The sequence below is a fragment of the Phallusia mammillata genome, chromosome 1, assembly GCF_965637545.1.
Source record: "Phallusia mammillata chromosome 1, kaPhaMamm4.hap1.1, whole genome shotgun sequence".
Taxonomy (NCBI): Eukaryota; Metazoa; Chordata; class Ascidiacea; order Phlebobranchia; family Ascidiidae; genus Phallusia; species Phallusia mammillata.
The window spans coordinates 32,392,474-32,413,099 of record NC_137252.1 but is presented as its reverse complement, the minus strand read 5'-3'; the positions used below and the strand labels follow the sequence as shown (position 1 = coordinate 32,413,099).

The window sequence follows — 20,626 nt, the reverse complement described above, 5'->3', positions numbered from 1 at the left end:
CAACTAAAATCCTTGTGTGCAAATGTCAAAAATTATATGTGCATTATGATTTGCAGAATAATGGTAAAAACCCGCTGAAAAATTAAATCAATATAGCAAACAAAACAATGGACATTGCACTGCCAATAGTTGCTTCAAATACAAACACAATAGGTTCTGATTTGTATATTGTTAGGGGGATAATTGTTTTAAAGGTAAATCAAGCGCTACAACATTCCATATGCAAACTGTAAATCTATTGTTTAGGTTTCTTTAGTACATGGGTGATGAATAAGTTTTTTGTATAGAGCAGAGTGAGCCTGAGAACCAAAATTCAATTAATTAAACCTTTTATAAAGGGACTGAGATTTAATGCTTAAATCTGTTTAAACTATACCACATTTAGCAGCCGTAAGTGCACAGACAAAATACAGGGTGCAAAAAACACAACACAATAAACATATGTTTCCTTTATGGAATACCACCTCACAGATGATGCCTATTAAATCACACACCCAATTTGCCAAGCTTTTATATGCAGTTAACCAGAATATTTTCTTTACTAATTCAGTTTGGAAATCAGTATGCAATAAAATTGGAATATGCAAATAAGCAGAATCAATTGCGCCAAGTATCAACAAAAATCAATGATTGCTTCAACAGCAACTTTAATAAAAGTGCTAATATTATACTTCATAGTTATTTTAGAGAATAAAATGCATTTAGCAGAAATGCCACTGGTATAAAATACTTTGATGTAAAAAACAGTGAATATTATCCAGTGGTTTACACAGAAAAGTGCAAAGCAACAACATAAACAAAATACTGTGAATGTGAAACAACAGTTAAAATGATGCTAAATTGTGATTCAATCATTATAGCAAATATTGTTATGCTTTTTGACAGGATTTTAAGTTTAAGGCAAGTAATGTAAATGGGTCCAAAGTTACAAATAACATACATAAACAGTTTTACAATGAGGGGAATAAAATGATGTTGTTTACAAGTTGAAGAAACAGTGCGATTTAAAACAAATGTTGATTAAGTATAAAATGTTGATAGAAAAAAAGAGTGAAATAAAACATGGTGTTTACAGTTTCAGTAACAGTAAATTTGAAGCAAAACTCAAATCACATATTCAACTCTTTCTTGTGACAAATTGAATGTTTAAGAAATGTAAAAGATGTTTAGCCCTTGCATGCAGTTTTTATTATAATATGCCAATGTTTAACAGAATGTTGTTTTTGGGACATTTAAAAGGTATTCCTGTGCAACTAAAGGTTTTAATGTTAACCAGAGTGATAAACAGCAAACTCGTGCATTTTTTAACATGTAAAATACCAGTGGATAAACACCTTGTCTATACATTTAAACAATAAATAGATGGTAACGGCAGGTTTATGGCTTTTGGATTAGGTTTTAAAATATTTTGGGCAAGAATTTAGAATTTGAAAAGTTGAAAGTGGATCAGAAACACATTTTGATGCTGTTAGTAGTGTTAGTGATGCTGATGCTATTAAAACAGTGGGCAATTTTGATTGTGCAGAAAATGTGAAAATAGTAAAGATTTTGTTTGCGAACTGTAATGAATGTAAAAAAATTGAAAAATAGAATGCATGCTAAAGAAATACAATTCATAAATGTGAGGCATTAAATTCAGAAGATTGAGATGTGTGTACAATATTTTTCCGAATTCAGTTAAAGCAAATCTTTAACATGTTGCATAAATTTTGAAAACATGTTGTGAAAATTTGTTTGAACATTAACACAATATATGTATGGTGAAATTTATACAGGATAGAGAAAGCTTCATTGGGAATATAAATGAAAGTAAATCCCATAGTAGTGTGTGAATGCACCACAAGCAACAAACAGATGCCAAATAGCATGTGCATAGGGTAGTATGCCGTCACACTTAAAAAATATCACACCAGTCAGGTAAAATGCCCCTCCAATGGCCAGTTCGGGCATTCCTGATCTGAAATGGATAAACACAAAGACAATGTTAGACTTGTCATAAATTAAAAGACATGTTTTTTTATTTTAGTTTAGCAAGGTAACGTCTACAATGTATTTTATCACTCTTTACTTCCTACTTGAAAATATAGTACGCTCCTAGATTTAATTATGTTTTTGCCAAAATATGTAATTGACAGATTACTAAATGATATTTAACGAAAATACAAAAAAGCAAATCAGTTTTTATGTCGATTTTGCCCATTAGGATTCTCATTACACCCTTTTGACATTTTCTTGTCCCTTTTTTTATCCCACATATCCCTGCATAACATATAGCATTTACAGAGTTGGCTGTGTACTTTAACAAATGTTGTGCATTTATTAGTATATTGGTATGTTGATAAAACTCATATGTTGTCATACTTACACAGTGTTTTCTGCCTGAAACAAGACCATGGCAAGGCCCGGAAACAATCCAGCTACGATGTAAAGCACAGTGTCCAAGAGCTTATATTTCTCAAAAAACAAATAAGAATATGTAACCCCTCCAGCAGCACCAAGCCACACAATCCATCTGTAGAATTATAAAAGGGTTTATTTAAAATATACATGATCTAGGTAGTAACAAGCTCTATTCATTATTTATAGCACTCAAAACTGTTAGCCTTAAAGCAAGATTCAGTTGCATAAGTTTAGGATGCAGCTCTTTTTTGTTGAATTTGATTTCATAGCTGATTACACCTTTGCCATGGATGTTTGGCCCAAATTGGAAGTGTACTTTTTTATTTGTACAAATAATTTTTGACCTAATTACATATTTGTTCAAAAATGGCACCGAGTTGGCATATTAAAAACACCAATTTCAAGCTAGTTTAAAAAAGTCAAACAAAATGTTCAAGCAATTAGTGTCAATTAATAATTAGTGTCAATTAATAAACTAAGTGTCAAGTAATAATTTTAGGGAAATTTAGCATTCTGTATGTCTTACTGTAGCCAGACAATGCTTGGGTGAATCTTGCGTAGCATTAACCAAGGAGTGTATGAGCCAGCAATGAAGAAATAAATAGTTGTTCTGTCACAGTAGTGGAAGGATTTGTTGAGAGATGGGCGCCGTTCGGCACAACCTTTATGTCTGCCCTAAAGAGGAAATAGTTGTTTGTTAAGTCCAAACCTTTTAAGCAATTACTCCAAGACTATAATTTAATATTTAATAGGGTAACAAACACACATGCATTATATATATATTTCTAGTTTATTGAACCCCAAATTTGCCAATCGTAAATATTTCAGCTAATCAGAATTATCTGCAAGCAGAAACATATTGAAAGAAGAAACAACCTGTTTTCACCTTCCATTGACTTTGTGTCCAACAAATCCAATGGTACAATGTTGAAATCAAAAACAGACTGATGAGTGATGCACCGTAAGTTCGAGAAGTAAACTCAAACTCAGCAAATGTTGGATGAGATTGGTTGCCATAACAATATGAGGTGATACTTTCTTTAAAGTCTCCGTCAGAACAACTGAAAAATAACAACATATCAGTGTGTTTTATAAGTATGATGAAACAAAAAAGAGCAGCAAATCAAAATTTTGGCTTTTATCCTGACACACCGAAGCACTGTAATGTGGCTACACTAGCCTATCCAGGCAATATATTGTCACTAGCTACACTGATGAGATCTTACAGGCTGAAACAGTGTGCACTGCCTGCAGCTTAATTATCAAGTAGCTCCATGCTTTTGCCATTTTTGGGGGTTTAAAGTATACAACAAACTGTTTCACTTTTCAAAGTGCATTTGGAAATTAAATTTGTTTCACTTACTTCATTGCTAAAATTAATAACTTGGGTCTAAAGTAGATCAATACAATGGAATTAATTTATCACATGCAAGATACAAGCACTATGCTGTTCTATTTTTATTAATGTTAAAAACAGTTTTTACCCAACATACAAAAGTTGCAATGTAGCAATATAATTACAGTAATACTAGCATAAATAGCAATAATCACCTGTCTTTCCAATTATTCAAGGTGTTTCGAATTTGCTGCGATTTCCAAACAAGCAGTTCGTTGGCAAGAATACTTGGAACCACCATCAGCCCATGAGAAGCTGTGTTGGCCCAATGCTCATTCTGTGTGGGGTTGTACATTAAGTTTGGGGCAGCTCTGTGGTTCATGGTTTTATTTTTCCTTCCATTTTCGCCTATTTCTCGAATAGACTCTGACAAGCGGCGTTTTAACAGTTCATGGGCACTTGCTGCTTTGACCAGAGTCATACCGATGTCATTCGCAGCATTTCCATGATACGAATACGGTGATTTTTTTATTACGTTGGCATTAAATACTGATTAACTAATTCTACCCATTGTTTAATTTGAACCACTTTTCCTCTGCGACACAAATTCGATTGTTTACTCTTAATCGGAAATGACGTCGGGCCAGCTGATTAATCAACCGCTAGCATATCCGGGTCTGTACAGCATTTTGTAACTCTTTTTTTGTATTGCACTCGGTAAAGTACAAAATACTGCAATGGTCAACATTTTTAATATGACATTAATTAAATTAGGTTTGGGTTTTACTCCTAAAATTACTGTGTATATTGATAGTCACAACATAAAATAATTGTTTTGTAATGGATAATTTCAACTTAAACATGAATAATTGTTGCCAAGCATTTTGATGCGAATGCAACACATACAAAAACATGTTTTTGTTTCAGTTTGTATCTGTCCGTGTACATGTTAAGATTTATGTTAAAAATTTGGTAATAATTGTGTAACTTGATGTATGTAAAAACTCAACACAACTAAATCTGTTTTGCTGTTGAATTATTGCCGAATGCCTGACAAAATTGCAACGGGGGACGACTTGAGAGAAAAAAACGACAATGTGTTCAACAAAACGAATCCAATTTATTGCCTCTATCTGATGTGTTCGTTTTCGAAACAAAAGATCGGAACGTGTAACATGATACACTTCGGTTGGAGACGGTATCTTAGTTACGACAATTCTAGCTTCAGGTAAGTTGCCTGATGGTATAAAACGATTAACTGTTAGTGTAAGGCAGTGCCGGGCTAATAATTAACAAGCTTTTGACCCTCTGCGGACGACATGTACTTGATACTGTTTGAAGGGTCGGTAGTTAATATTGATTGTAATATCTGCTGTTATACCACCATGGGTTAGATAGTGTAGCTTGCTCTAAATTGATGTACAGTCAAAATAGAACTAGACAGCTTTTTTTGAAAAACTTTGTGCTTCTGGACAACAGTTAAATGACATCAAGAGAAAGAAAACCAAAACGAAAGTAGCGCTTTTACATAATTAATCTCATGTAGGCTATATAAGCACATGTACAATTTTTTGTAGTGGAGATAAATGTCTGTCACAAAACAGTCAAAAACAATTCTGTGTCTACGATTTATAAAACCTTGTTACGTAGGCTACCATGTGCTTTTGCCATTATGTTAAAGCTTACCACTTTAACACATGAAAATAGCTCGTAGCCTATACCTTAAGGCTTAAGCGTTCGTATTGGTGGATGTAAACGTCCATGTAACGGCATTTATTTAAAACCCTGTTACGGCTTAGCTTTAAAAATATGAACGTTTTCATTTTCGCCCCTGAGTTCATTTTTTTATGCTCAGCGATCTGTGGGTTTCAATGAGTTCTATTCTCAGTAACAAGTGTTGATATTGTGAGCTTTGAGGCTGACAATTGAAGGCTCGCTATGATGCAGCACAATAGCTTGCCACCAAACCACAATAATACCATCTGTGAGTCCAATGTAAATAAGACGTCGTGTATCTAAGGCCAGAGTGGTGACCGTAGCTGGAAGGGATTAAAAAATAAGACTTACACAATGTATCGTTTAGTTTTCAGCAGAACAGGCGATTGTTTATGTTGCTACATGAACGTTTTTTGCATTTTACCAAGTGCAATTTAGATAATAAGGTTTGCAGCAGAAGATATTTGAAGCTAACCAATATCGATTGCAAACTATTTTTAACCTGCGATATTAGCAACTGATTTTGAAATGACCAGTTAATAAGCAAAACATGGGTTGAAGTTATTGTCCGTGTTTTGCAATTTTTAAGGCTAACGTACAGGCTAAACTTATTTGTACCGGCTAAATGGGGCCATTTTAAGGCCACAGTAGACACATTCAAAGCTATCAGCTTTAGAAAACCGTTAAGCATTTGTTCTCATAACCAGCAGGATACAATTACGTTGTTTCCCCACAGAACCTAATTCAGACTTCGTACGACTAACTTGACCCCCAAAAAACACAATGAATAAATCGCGGAAAGTCAAGCTTGATAAGTCAAAGGGAAAACTTCTAGCTCCGTCAGACAACTCTCCTATGGACGATGGTAAGGATTTGATGTTTTGTTTAATCCATAGGTCGTGGGTTCGATTCCCAAAGTTGACGCGTACAATAAGTCGTGGAGTAGTGTTACTTTTGTCCTCATTGAAAATAAAACCAGTGTTTGCAATGACAGTTCCAAGTGTCACTTAATAACAAGGGAAACATCAAATGTGTGATTAATGTACATCGGAACTACGTAGTACAATAAGACCACTAGAAAGCCTTTTGATATCATTGAGTTTTTGTCGTTTTAAATTCCTTTCTTTTACATTTTAGGGGATTTCCTCAGCAAATCTTGACAGCATTACGTTTAGCATAGTGTTTTCCCAAATTTATTTTTTTACAGTAATCACGGTAATTAAAAACTCTGTTTTTTCTACTGATTACACGCGTCGTTCGTTTAGATACGTCACCTGTACTAAACAAAAATATAATATTTTTTTTTCTTTATTAGCAACAGACGAGATCCGATCACAAAGGGGCGCTAGTGAGGCGTCGTTTGTCATGCAACCCAAGAAAGTACAATACGAAAACACGTACAAGATGGATCCTGACGTAAGTTATGATGTCATACCTAAATTTTTAAAAAAACTTAACGTGACCCTTAACCAGGGACCAGCAACCTTTTTAAGCAAAGCGTTTCAATTTACTTGTCATTCCATGTGGTAATGACTTAGCGTGCCAATGTTGTTTTCAGTAATAGTTTTATTTGCGAGTAGGCTGGGTTTTAAGACTATTAAATGTTTAAGACTGTACAAATCAAAAAAAGTAGTGTAACAGTTTAAAGTATAACTTGAAATAAACATTCGAATCGTTTGGCGTGCCATACGGAAATTTGCATCGCGTGCCAGGGTTGCCGACCCCTGCTCCAAACTCTGACTGTTAAACCGTCAAAAAATCTATTCTAGGCCTTTAACTAATCCAGAACTGCGACCAATCCAAGGAATGAATGCATATCTGTAACTTTTACAATTCCCTGTCTCGAATACTTTAAATTAGTGATGTACCGAATCGGCTAAATTTCGATTCGGCCGAAACCGAATATTCGGCGGTTTTGCCGAATAAATTCGGCCGAATCAACCGAATCATTTATGACGTCACGCGAAGTCGTACGCTTCGCGTTTGACGTGAAAAAAAAATGTTTATCTACCAGGCAGCCAGTGCAAAATAGTTGTGTTTCGTCCTTATTTCAGTTCTGTGGGGTTTAAAATTGCCTTAAGCATGATTGGCAACTTGCCGATGAATTACTAATTTTTTTGACTACCGTGGGAAAAACGATAATGTGTTGAAAAAGATAAACATTGACGCAATTTTCGTTATGTTTGGACTTTTGAAAGATTGCGTGGACCTTAATAAGCAGAAAAGACACGTTTAACGCTTAAAATTTGTGTTGGTAAAAGATTCGGTTTCGGCCGAATCGCAACAAATTATTCGGCCGAAACCGAATCTTTGCAAAAATGATCGATTCGGCCGAATAAATTCGGCAAACCGAATATTCGGTACATCTCTACTTTAAATACAAAATGTTTTGTTTTATTTTTTTAATGAATTATGCCGAATGTAAAACCAGGCCCTCACCAAGCCCATTTGATTCAAACTAAGCCTGAAACTGGTTCAAATCGGATTTCGGCCCGAATAGCTTTCTGGTTTGCACTATACTCATGTTATATAACAGACGGTATACGAACGATTTGTTTAATATCCTGCATTTGTTTTCCGCAGTCGCGTTTTAAATCCTATGAAATCGAGGGAACAGCCTCTAACATTCTGAAACAACACATCGGAGACAAATCGTACGATCCGGAGCTTTGTAGGTCCGAGTGTCAAATCATAGCCGCCAAAATATCCGAAGCGTTGAAGGCGAAGAACTACAAAAGATACAAACACGTTGTAGTTGTTAGTATTGGGAGTATTAAGGAGAGACCGGGTGTTTATTTAGGTAGTAGATGCTTGTGGAATGATAAAACCGATTCTTTCGCAACTGTTAGGTACCAAAACACATCGCTTTATGCAATCGCTATGATCTATGGACTTTATTACGAGTAAAAATGAAACTGAATGCCTTTTAGGTAAAGGTTTTTAATCGCAATTTGCCTAAAATGTATTTTGCATTCTAATCATCCCAGGAGATCGTTATTGATGAAAAAAATTTGTCGTTATTTACAAGAAATATTTTTATATGGGTCACAAAAACTAGTTTTATTTTTGTGTTGTGGTACCTGTTGTTGTACCTATTTCGTTAAATCGTGTGTACTTTTTTCGTAACTTTCTTTGTAAGTGTTCATGATGTTATATTGCTCGTCTGAAGCCATACAGGATTCACTGTGAAATCGTAGCGAAAAATAAACAAAATGAGCTTTATGTGTCCGCTAGTAGGCGCAAGTAAGCAGTAATTTGCTTTTTACCTTGATAATGCCCAATAGCAAGGCACTGTATTGACTTAATGAAGGCTATAGATGTACTTTTGGGCTGAAACTGAGTCATTATTTTCTCTAACAGTCAAAGGGAAACGTTTACTATGATTTCAAAGAGCTAACGTATTTAAAAAGCATTCTATATTACCAACTGGATGTGAAAAAGGATTGGCAATAACTTTGAAAAGCAGTGAGAACGGTGTATAAAAGATGTACATTGACAATAAAATTCTATGTCACATATTTAAATTGATATAGATATATTTCGTCAATGGCTCATTAATATAGATTCATATCAATAGGGAAAATACGGAACCTGTGTTGACCATAGACTGCGACCAGTTACGATTTTGGTGGGATTTGAACTCACCACCTTATATTTTGTTTGCAGAGGGCTTGAACACTAAAGACTACACCTGAATATGTTCTCGTGTATACTTGATGGTCAAACCTAATGTAACTTTTTTCCCTGGCACTGGTCGACATAAAGTCCAGCCACTAGAGGCGACAGATGGTTAAAATGTTCGTTAAACCAAAATTTGTCCAGGAAAAAATATCCCGTGCAAATGACAGGCGAAAAATAGTTCGAGACAGTCGAACCGTTTCCTCGTCAATTAAGAGCCCAAGTGTTTTGACAATACACGAGCAATTAGAGTGGAGGCCGAGAGGGGCGCATCAGCCCCCTCTCTCTTACCCCCTCCCCCAATTAGCAACAATATTTACTGGGGCACAGTTAACGACCTGAACGTCGTCACGCTTCACCGCATTCGTGGGAAAACCAATCAAGAGCGCGGAAATTGGAGTCAGGTGATAAGGGTCGCGAAACTTCTGTGATGTCCTCACGGGCTCGTCACGCCGTTCTAGAACTAGTTATGCCGCGCGCTTCAATTAGCGCTTCTCGGTACCCCGTTCGAGCTGATTAAACGCGACGCGGCCAACTTTTTCGCGGGTTCTTCGCTTGTTGCGTAACAATTAACGTCTGTTTGTTGCAGGTTCTTGTTTTGAAAACTCGTTGTTCTGTTTCGCATAGCGTTGTTGAACCCTTTTTCCTGGTATGCTGGCAAATTGCGACGAAGCTTGCAAATAATTGTGTGACTATATTTGGTTTTCGCGTTGATATTTTTAAAGGTATAGTGTACAAATTGATCTTGCATTCTTAGCCTTATTAAAGCTTGGACAAAAGTTGACAAATAAACAAGTAATAGCCAACACTTTTAGCATTTTCAAATAACCACGTACAAACATCATCGGTAAATGATGACGTCATCGCTTGACAAAAGAAAAAAAAATGTTGCTGATAAAAAATGATGATTAATGATGACAACAGCACTTGTTAATGTCCAAAACAATGCATTCTATTCAAGTTTACTGACCGCTTTGTTTTGAACACCAAACCCTCCCTAAACTTCTGTGTTGCAGGCCGTAAAAACAACATGTAGAAAAACCTGAAGTGAAACAGTCATGTCGAGGGGTATTCCCTTAACCGATACCGGTCAGATCTTTGTCGAAGCGCAAACAGACTTTGTTGCATTGAAGATCATTTCTTTTCTGTTGCTCGGATTTCGACATTCTCGTGACATCATCGGTATGACGTAACGCCAGAATGTGACGTCTTTGTCCGGCCTTTCAGTCATGGTTCGTTGTTTTGTCTTTATTTGCATGTTTTTAGAGATAGAAAAATTGCATATAGCCAAAAGTCTGCAACTTACAAATATCGGCGACCTAATTAAAGATTATATATCAAACGCAACTTTTGCGTAAATATTCTCACAATGTCTTTAAATCATTCCATGAAACGGATACATTGGCCGAGTGGCTTTTAACTCTTTACCGTTCTTAACGTTGCTATGACTTTTCCTTTTCATACCCATGGTCTGAAATGAAATGACATAAGTAGACAAAAATACAGTAATTGTGGGTAAATGGATGGATTTTTACCCATTTAGTGGCATAGTTGTGAAATTGTTCTTTAATAAACATTCATTACCATAACCGAAAACTTGACGTAAACAAATGGACCTTCAACACCACTATGTTGAAACCATATCTCGTACCTAGGTGCTTCGTACCCCAGGGGGCACACTTACCCTAGGTAAAAAGTACCTACAGTATCTACAGAAGTTTTTGTGACTTGGCAAATTATGTTTCAAATGTTGATTTAACGTCCCTAGAATCTTGGTTGTAAAGGTAAATGGAATGCTTGGACGTCTTGGAAATCGCATTACATCACAGAACCCCGTAAATCGTTTGTGTTTGGGGATTTTCAGCCTTTTATGCAAATTTAAGGGGACCTTTGTGCTTAAGATCCTCAATAGTTTCTAAATCATATCCATGCTTTACCACCTTGTCAGAGTTTACAAAGCGCAAAGCAGAAATTTTGTAGTTTACATACTTACTAAAGGAATGATTTTGGGAGTAGGGTAGTGAAATGCTATGACTTTATATCCTAGGTCTCGTTTGTACTAGTTCAGATTTTTTAAACCACAACCTGCTAAAGGGAAGTATAAAGTCGTAACTTAATGTCATTTTCGGCGTTGATTCACTTGTAATATTATCTTAGCAGTTTTTCACGCGACCTGACTAAACAGTTTAATATTGTTTCTATTACTGCCTCGGGGCGCGACGACACCGCGTTCCTGGTTCCGGGTTCCAGTTCAGGGCTTAACGTAATTGCGAATTTAACGCTTAGAATCAGGTTGCCAAGCAACGGGAGGAAGCAGGATAGAGAGAAGAAGAGAGATTTATCCCGAGCGCCAGGGGCGAGGGTGTCGATTTTGACGTTTTGATAATTTAATGTCATTTTAATTTGAGTTTGCGAGAATAAGTGTATAGTTGTGTTTTAATACTTAAACGTACACTTGTCGGCATGTCGCTGGTCCGAGAGCATTGATCCGGTGTACTGTGACCAGGTAAATTGCACATGCGATATTCCGGCGGCATTTTAAATACGCCCGATTGATGGAGAAGTAAAATCCCTTAAACGCCATGACCTTCGTCGCGGCAACGCAGGAGCGATTAGAAAGATCATGTTGCGCAAAAAAACGTAATAATTTCTCCGTAATTGCGAGTTTTGATCGTCACGTTAAGACATCAGCGACACGAAATTGCTCTTCACGCCAATTTTTGTGGCCCCCCCAAAGCAACTTCAATTACCCCCCCAAACTTTGCGATAGCATCTCAATTACCTTGCTTATATTACATCGCATGCATTAATACCGCTCCTCTTGCCGTCGCACGCTATTCGGTCGCCGCCTTCTAATTATCCCCCTACGCGCTCTGTGACGTCACAATGAAGCGCATTCTAGAGAAGTTGTTTTCTCGCGCCTCGATGCGCTCCGAAACCATCAGTTGCATCGTTTATTTTTTTGTTTTTTCCTGATTTTTGAGTTTTTCGAAATCTTCTCCCACCTAGTCTATGGGTTATGTTGTAATAATGTGTTTCATTATGACGACGTAAAGCAGGGAAACAAATGGATAGGAATTTTACCCGTGTTGTTGAAATTAAAAACCTTTATGGCCTTTTTCTATTTCGGTGTCAAATAAAACAAAGATGTTACAAAACAACCAATAATTCAGACTTCATTTTTAGGCTAAATTGTTTGAATTATTTTGGCCAACAACAAGCTTTTTGCAACAAGAAACCAAATATTTTTTACTGCTACAATTTAGTGTATTCTGGTCATTAAAAGTGCATGTTTTGACTTTTGAAACAAGCATAGACATTATGTTTCTAAAAGATTTAGAAACCGTAAAAACGTGTTTCAAACGAACGCTCATTTGGAGCTCTCAAAACATCAGAGCACTTTTATTTCTCCAAAACAATTTTATCTCTGCAATTCTTTAAGGCCGATTTAAAGCAGGCCCGTAAATTGTTCGGCCGTGTTTGATTACAAAAGTAAATTCAAGCATGAAATTGTTGAATATTTTGCCTTATCTGCGACTACAATCGTCCAACTGATGTCTTGAAAGCTTTACAAGACGCTAGGCCGGTTATTTTAATCGGTGATTGCCTGTTTTTGAAGTTCTTTTCTCCGGGCATTTATATCAGCCATCTGTGCTCTTTTACTTTTTACCGAATGCATAATCGCTTTTGGGTTGATATAATGGTACGGTTGAGGTATGTGCGAACATAGATAACATTTGTGAAAATTTGATTACCCTCATGGCCAAACAGCATTGAACAATAAACAGTATTAGATTGAGAAACACTCTTTTGCAAAATTTGAACCACAACTGCAGTTAATGATATTAGCACAAACACTTCGGTCACGATTGTGTTGAAAAATTATGATTTTTAACCATTTAGTCTTATGATGGTGTAGCTAAAATGCGACAGGAAAATGGAACAACCGTTCATCAGAGCACTTTTATTAATGAAATAACCGTTGTTAATGCTTAAAACTACCCTCAAGCCCTTTGTTTAACGCTTGGTCGCTTCCGAAGATAGTTATATATATCCCCTCACATTTTACTGCGTTTTAATTGTCAACGACTTACTTAACAGTATGTGTTGCTATAGTGTTCATGACATTGTTAACTTTATGGACCAAATCACACAAATCATTTCGCATCGTACAAGGAATGTCCAAAATGACGCTTACTTGAATATCTCATAAGTCGTATATTTACCCCTGTAAATTTGGGGGTCAATTTACCCCTGGTTCAGGACCCCTTTTAAAATTCATTAAATTATGAAAGAAAGAAATTCAGTTGTCAAATAATCTGACGGAAAAGTTACAAGATCATTTATTTATTGTTTTAAACAGCCCTGTAAAAGAGGATTTAAGTTTAGTAGCGTGGTCTTTTGACAGAGAAATAAAGTTGCCCCAATGCAAATATCTCAAAATGTAATTTATAGAGACGAGTTACTTTAAATTTACCACTATTCTACCGAAAAAAAACGATGAACTACACGTGCCCCTCAAGGTGACCTTCATCGCAATCTTTCGTCACTGGTTATCATCTTCATTCATGCGTAACGCGCGATCATTAGTCTCAAACCAAATATCCAGCGGCAGACTTCAATTTTATGCCGGATTGCACTCAATAATCTCTAATCCGTGCCTCGGCCCCAATTACATGGGTCTAGATGGGTGATTTAAAGCCCCTCATTACAATATTTGGCCCCTCGGAATTTCGGGGTTCTAAACTAAGGGTATTTTGTGACGTATGTAAACGCCCCCTTTGAGCACCCCCAATCAGTGGGTAAAAAATAGGGTCCGGAATGCCCAAAGGGTCAATTTTTATGATTGGTCCTAATATTGCAATGTTGTCAATCGTTGGGTTTGACAAACATGAATTCGTGCCAGGTAAATAGTATGTATTTTTTTCAAATCCTTTAAAACGGATGATATGAGAGTTATTGTCCGAGCGGCCTACAACAGCTGGGTGATACATTCAGTATAATTTCTGCAACACTCATAAAGATTGGTGGATTGTTATTTTTTGCTGTGGTCAAAAAATGCGTGACGATCTTAAGTATATGCATAAACTGTTGCTGCAAGGCATAAAAATAAACTAACAGAGCTCGTTTTTGCAATTGTTCTTTATACCTATGTTTGATATACTGTATCATGACGGTAAAAACCTTTAAACGCCTTTTTTGAAAGGCTGTGTGGGTGTGATATAACTTATTTGAGCCTGCGCAGAGAGAGTAGACAAACACGAACCACGATACAACATTGAGTCGTCAACCAAGAGTTAGTGAAAGCGTACAACAAACAAACGATAATCGACCCCCAAAAAATAGAAAGACCTTTTAAGTTTAACTCAGAAATTCAATTTCTTTTCATTTTCGAGTAAGATAAATTTTAATCCTTAGTAGGCTACCTGGTCCAACTTATGTGATATTACAATGGAAATTCCTTTTCTTCATGGAGTAATAAACACTCCCTTCCCCTCCGGACGTTATTTAATCAGCTGAACGAGTTGGAGATTTCTTCCTCCAATCGACGCACTCGTCACGGATCACCGGCGCTTGTCGTCACGTGGTTTTTACGGCGCGCGAAGTTGCAAGAAAAATTCTCGATCTGATGCGTTTCCGCGAAAATCGGAAATGCCACAAAAATAGCGCGCCTACAAAGAAGAACGAAAAAATGCTCTAGCAATGACGTCACGACGCAATTTCCCTTTATTTGGCTCAACTTTTTTAAGTCGTCAAAATCACCACTAAATGTTTTATTTGGATTTGTTTTATGATTTTAGATTGCTTGAGGTCGCATCTGTACCTAATTACTGTCGAAATCGGATATTTTAACATTATGTACAAATTTGTTTAAAATTAGGTTGCAATTTTAATACAGAGATAATCTACTAGTTAAAATGGCTCAGGTGGCTTTAAATAAACAGAAACATTGGCACTTGCGAAACACTACAAAAGTAAAAATATGTATGTTGCTTGTTAAGAATCTAAAAACGTAAATTTATTTTTTGTGGACAAGATAGCGACCTTATTAAAAACTCATCGGTCACCAATTTCTTTTTAAACAAAATCAAGCATATTTTCATCAAAACGTTACCAAGAGTCGCAGTAATTACCATCATTTTGTTAAGTCTTCCCTATTCAAACCATCTGACGCAACCGGCCTGGTCAGTGGACCGTACGGGCCCTGTAATTCCGCGATTAGACTCCTTAATCTCCAGCACCTGGCTGTTGATCAACGGTAAAAGTAATATTGCCACAAAAAAGCGCCGTTTCATGCTGCTTCGTTTTGCTTTTTAGTCCGATTGTTAGTCATTAAAGTGACGTAACAATGCCCGTTGTGACGTTTTCCCACGCAGGAATCAGTGAATGGAATTTAGTGTTCCCAGATTTTAATCTCCTTTAAACCGTTGGTGGTATATTTGGGAAACCGTCTGCGAAAGGTAAATGGCAATTTTCGGATTCGGTTTCAACTCGTTTTAAACATTTTAATCACGTTTTACGAAAATGAGCTCCCAGTAAAGCATTTTTTTTTATTACTCGTTGCTGGGGGCAACGTTTTTCGTGGTAATTACGCAATTTCAGAAGTATTTTGCATTTTGAAAGCATTGAAAGAAATTTACTGGCTTTGGTGGTAAATAAACAAAAAAATGTAATAGTTGTGATATAAGAGGTATGTTTAAAATTAGGAGGCTTATTTTATGTACAAAATTTGCCAATTAATGGTAAATAATTATTAAAAAGACTTTGTTTCAATGCTTGTTAAAACGCTTTAATAAAAGATACTATCATGGGTACCTGGGTTCTGTATATTCACCTTAATTTACAAGCGATATAATACAAAAACAACTCACGCACAGAAAACAATTTTGGATCCAATCATATGATCAAATTTTAAGTGCATAAAAATAGCTGCATGATTTTACCATATGAGCGCAGCGCGAGTGTCCGTAAGGAGGGGCGCCGGCCATTAAAATAATTAACCCACTCTGAAATGCGACACCTGTCCTAGCATCAAAGAGCCCATCCTTATCTTATCTTTTACAACAATGTTTATCGAAAAACAGGCCCCTTCCCGCTATGGCTCTCAGAACCCGATCAAAATTAACGAGGACCTATTTTCGACCGAATCACGAACGTTCTGGCCTTATGCAGGTGCATGATGCGTTGACAAACCCTAATTAATGGGTTGAGGAGTCAGTTATTTTGATGTAAAATCTGATAAATCCTCTAGTGTGGGGCAAAGTGCTGTTTTTGCGATGCTCTTTTTTGTGCCTATTATTTGCAGCAGTCAAGCGAAAACCGAACGCTTTTTTGGTTTTGTCTGGAATGAGTTGATCACTATTGATCTCGAAGTTCCTCAAAAACAAAGCATGGCGTGTTCAAAAAGCTGTCTTAAATCTTTAAAAAGAATTTTGTTGAAGTCATTACTCAAAAAAGCCTAATTGTCTTGTTTTCGATTTTTCAGACACTTACAATGCTTATAAAAGCGACATGCATTCGTTTTGAAAAACAATAAAATACAGCGAGTGGTTTAGTGTTTTCACTTCGCAATTTCCTGCATTACTGACCCTGAAATGTCGCAGTATTTTCTTTATTTGCAAGGAGATTTCACCAATAAAGAAAGATTTACTAAACCTAATTGTCATGTAAATAGGAAATAAAATAGCTTTGTGCGTCATGTTTTCATAATACCAGCAGGTCTACGTATTCCAGTTTTCAAGCTATTACGTGAGTTTCAATTATGTGTTTTTTGTCAGCCAAAGTCGCATTAAATCGGAAACGAAAAAATCCACCCATATAGACGCCATTTCCATCGTTTATCATATCATAATGTCATAATGGGACTCCCGCATCGCTGCACATGTTTAGAGAACCGTGACGACCGGTTTTCAATTAGTTTTCTGCATTTTTACACGTGATTTGAGTTGTTTACGGTCGGATTTAAGGTTATTAGGCAAACGAATAAATGAACTTGACAAAAACTTGCCGAAATTCTTAAAATCTTTGTAATGCGTGGCTGCAGGTGTTTTAGTTTCTCACGCGTGGTAAAGCAACCAGTTTAAGGTAAAAAATATACGAATTTGTAATCTAAATATATTTGTGTGCGCCAAATAGCGCAAAAACCTCAAAATTCAAATTTCAATTGCAAGCTGGTGGTAATTAACGATCAGTCAAGGTCAAAGTCAACAGTTAAGTCCACTTGGCAAAAAGTTCAAATTTTCATTAAGCCAAGGCTCTTAACACTTTACAAAGACAAAAATCAATATAACAACGCTAAAAATAAGTCCCAAGCAAACGTAATTACAAAGCTGGGAGTTCTTAATTACTCACCTAACCCCTTGTCCCCCCAATATCCATTCGTGAAGTCATCTAAGTCGTTTATTGCGTTGTTCTAGAATACGAGGACAATCGAACAAACCGCGACGCTTCTTTTTCCACTAGTTGTCGAACACTTGACACCGCTCGAGTATTCCCTTGTGTGACGTCATAATTGAAATTCGAATAACTGTGTTTAGAACGCGAGACGAAGCACGAATTTCTGTTTCTAAAGTCATGTTATTGATTGAATAAGGAAATTTTCTGACAATAAACTTTAGTAACTCATGAAAACCCAGCATAAGTCGCAGAAAGATTTCGGTTTTGTAAATATAGAAATAAGCTTGTGTGTCCAAGCTGTGATCTTGCTTGGGTATGTAGATGTGTCTATTCCTCAGCTCAAACTCCATTATCAGTATTTTATTCTTATTTAAAACAAGTAAGAAAACGACTTGGGACACATAATCAGAGGCACAACATTTTCAGTATAGTGTCTGCTATAGTTGGTAATATGGCCCAATCTGGACGTTATGGATAATCAACGCCTTTTAGGAGCTCGGCAAATTTTACAGCACCAATAATGTCTCTTCATTCTACCCGGAAAAAACAACGTTTCAGGCCAAACAACATTATCCAAATTGTTACGGAATTTTCGCGACAATCAAGGTTTGGGGGTGTGGGGGGTTCGCCCCTAGGGTAGACGGGTATATTTCTATTTTCGTTCCGTCAATTAAACGCAGCAGCACACCTACGGAAACTAAGGGTCGACGCTGTTTTGAAATTACAGTCAACCCAGCGTGGAAAAACGAGTTGTTATGGAAACAGACGAGGTCAAAGTTCAATTAATTGCCCCTCTAGCCCCGTACAATGGTCGCGCTCCATTTCGTGTCACTTGTCCATGCATTCTAGAATGTCACGCGTGCTTGTGACGTCACAATGCGCTTTTCAGGTGCTTCTCGTCGAGGTATTGTTTCATTGGCTCATCGGGTTTCCATTTTCGATGACGTAACAATGCATGTTGTTCTGTAATCTACAGGTGCCGCGCGGTTTTCGCATAGTGACGTCATAGTACTTGTACGCTTTTTTGATTGTTGTAGATTTCGATTGTGGATTGAGTTACATTTGTTTTTTCCGCAACAACATTTTTCTGCGCTGGTGTAACGTTGATTAGATTGACCAATGCTTTTTTAAAATGTTTTGTACTTGTTATGAAATGCCTAAAAGGTAAAAAATTGTGTTTGGTTTTTTTGGGGTTATTTTTTAATTTTTTTGTATAGTTGACCACTCTTTTGATTAAAAAAATAAATAAACAAGACAAAAACGATAATGTATTACTCTCCAGCCTTTATTTCGTAAACGCAGTTTAAAATCGAAATTACAAAAGCATCGGGCCCATACATGTTAAATGTAGACAGCTGTAGACAGTGCACACTGTTTTGACCTTTGCAGTCTTATCAATGCGGCTGGTGACGAGACATTGGCCGCAATGATAAAGTTTATACCCTCCATGTTTTATTTCATGCAACATAGCTAAAAATTTCAGGCCCTACCAGCGCAGTGTGAGCCGAAATTCAAGTCGCGATTCCCTTATAACTGGCATCTAATTATAGCTCATTGCATTACGCACTACTTCTGGCCCCTGAAGCATTGAAAAGTCGGCCCTCCACGCCAAATACATGTCATCAAACGGTTGTCATAGAGCCCTGGCCAAAAATGTCGGCCATTCACACGCCCGTCGGCCCTAAAACCCGGCGTCTGGGCCAAAACCGACGCGTGCTTCACGCAAATCTGACGCCAAAGTCATTCTAAGGTCATTCTGCGTTAATTGCCACTTCCGATTGTCTGCCGTTGGGAGCGTGGGAGTTTTGAGCATGTGAAACCCGGAAGTCGTGCTACGTCCGCTTTTGATGGGAACTCTTGACGCATTTCTGAAAGAAAGTATTGTGTTTCTTTTCTTGGTTTGTCACTTTAAAATGTTCGATTGTGTCATTTTTGGAAGGTTTGGATTTTGAAGGTGTACGTTATATATTCTGATCAGAATAGGTGATAAACAAAGTTTTTAGTTCTAATCGTTTTGGTTGATGTTTTAAATTTATGGGTTGCTTTTCGAATTCCCATCGAATTTAGAGTGTTTCGTTTGTGACTTCAGTAGGTAATTAAATTGTCAAAAATGAGAGATTACAACGCGCAGCAAAGAAAGCGGGTTTGCAAACAAGTTTGTGCAGTCAGACGTATCCAGTCTTCTGAATAATTTGCAAGCGATTAAGATGAACATGAAAACTATTTCAGGCAATTTCAGTTCTTGTTTGTAACCGACTACGGGCTTATGAAGTCGGTGAGTCTAAATTCTAAGGGAATTTTACAGAAGGATTTTACCTATGAAATTATTCCTAGCCAATATGAAGACATTTTGAAATTTGTTATGCTTCGTTTGTGTGTAGTGCCGCGAACAATCGCTGATCAATTTTCTTTTGCTATTCGCGTTTATGACAATAGAAATAGAACTAATGAATCGCAAAACGGCATCTACTCCCCGTATCAATATTATTTCAGTGCGCATTGTGTGACCGAGGCCAATTAAAACCAGTTACACAAAAACTAGCGTCGTCGCCTCAACGGAGCGTTGCTTTCAATTAAACGCATAGGAAAACAAAACAGGCGCTGGAATATTTTGATAAACGGCGCGAGAAGAAAAGAAGGTCTTCGCGGGTCGAGCCTTCCTTCATCAATTAAACGTTCCGGCGCTTTTTGCTCGTTAATTCATAATCTATTTACTCTCGTGCTATTCGCTGTATTAATACCTCCCCTCCACTTCGAACGCCCGCCGTTCCAAAACGTCCCACACAAAAAGCTTCTCGTTTATTTTTTCGCCGCTCCCGTCACGCTCGGGCGAGTTCGAATGGGCACGGCGCTTAATTACGCGCGGCGCGATTCGCGATGGCCTTTGTCTTGCCTGTCGAGGAATACCTAGATTATCCCGTGTCTGTCGGTCGCCATGGCAACGTAATAACCCTCCCCCCACCCGCCGCGAATCGCGATTGCTTCTCGAACCCGACGAACAATAGAGCGTCGGTCGCGCATGATTGGACGCACCTCTTCGTGTGTGTTTCCCCTGATAGTCCGACATTTGCTTGATTGCCGTCGGGTTTTTGGCTTTCA

General features: G+C 37.2%; 3 protein-coding genes across 3 annotated transcripts in view; 2 read left to right on the top strand and 1 right to left on the bottom strand.

Annotated features, from left to right (window-relative positions):
• Window positions 1–150: 150 nt before the first annotated feature.
• On the bottom strand, window positions 151–4,381 carry LOC145236505 (monocyte to macrophage differentiation factor-like). Its single transcript, XM_080099662.1, has 5 exons — window positions 3,952–4,381; window positions 3,287–3,461; window positions 2,927–3,075; window positions 2,366–2,512; window positions 151–1,957 (listed from the first exon to the last, which is right to left on the bottom strand). Exons 1-5 carry the CDS (start codon window positions 4,215–4,217, stop codon window positions 1,789–1,791), a joined length of 906 nt encoding a protein of 301 aa, XP_079955788.1. The 5' UTR covers window positions 4,218–4,381; the 3' UTR covers window positions 151–1,788.
• A 226-nt stretch (window positions 4,382–4,607) lies between these two features.
• On the top strand, window positions 4,608–8,674 carry LOC145236537 (dynein light chain Tctex-type 5-like). Its single transcript, XM_080099665.1, has 4 exons — window positions 4,608–4,964; window positions 6,189–6,317; window positions 6,768–6,868; window positions 8,036–8,674. The coding sequence occupies exons 2-4, from the start codon at window positions 6,236–6,238 to the stop codon at window positions 8,357–8,359; spliced, it is 507 nt and encodes a 168-aa protein (XP_079955791.1). The 5' UTR covers window positions 4,608–4,964; window positions 6,189–6,235; the 3' UTR covers window positions 8,360–8,674.
• A 1,477-nt stretch (window positions 8,675–10,151) lies between these two features.
• LOC145215056 (zinc finger homeobox protein 4-like) overlaps window positions 10,152–20,626 on the top strand; it is a 60,086-nt gene continuing 49,611 nt past the window's right edge. Inside the window, exon 1 of the mRNA XM_080083710.1 lies at window positions 10,152–10,362. The gene's annotated coding sequence lies outside the window, so the exon portion shown is untranslated. The remainder of the gene's footprint in view (window positions 10,363–20,626) is intronic.

Bases quoted from the DNA above. Each gene is read 5' to 3' on its own strand.
- LOC145236505 (XM_080099662.1), bottom strand. From the start codon at position 4,217: ATGACTCTGGTCAAAGCAGCAAGTGCCCATGAACTGTTAAAACGCCGC. The intron at 3,076-3,286 runs GTGAAAACAGGT...TTTCCTCTTTAG, and splicing joins GGACACAAAGTCAATGGAAG to GGCAGACATAAAGGTTGTGC. The intron at 2,513-2,926 runs GTAAGACATACA...ATAATTCTACAG, and splicing joins CCAAGCATTGTCTGGCTACA to ATGGATTGTGTGGCTTGGTG.
- LOC145236537 (XM_080099665.1), top strand. From the start codon at position 6,236: ATGAATAAATCGCGGAAAGTCAAGCTTGATAAGTCAAAGGGAAAACTT. The intron at 6,318-6,767 runs GTAAGGATTTGA...TTTCTTTATTAG, and splicing joins CAACTCTCCTATGGACGATG to CAACAGACGAGATCCGATCA. The intron at 6,869-8,035 runs GTAAGTTATGAT...TGTTTTCCGCAG, and splicing joins CGTACAAGATGGATCCTGAC to TCGCGTTTTAAATCCTATGA.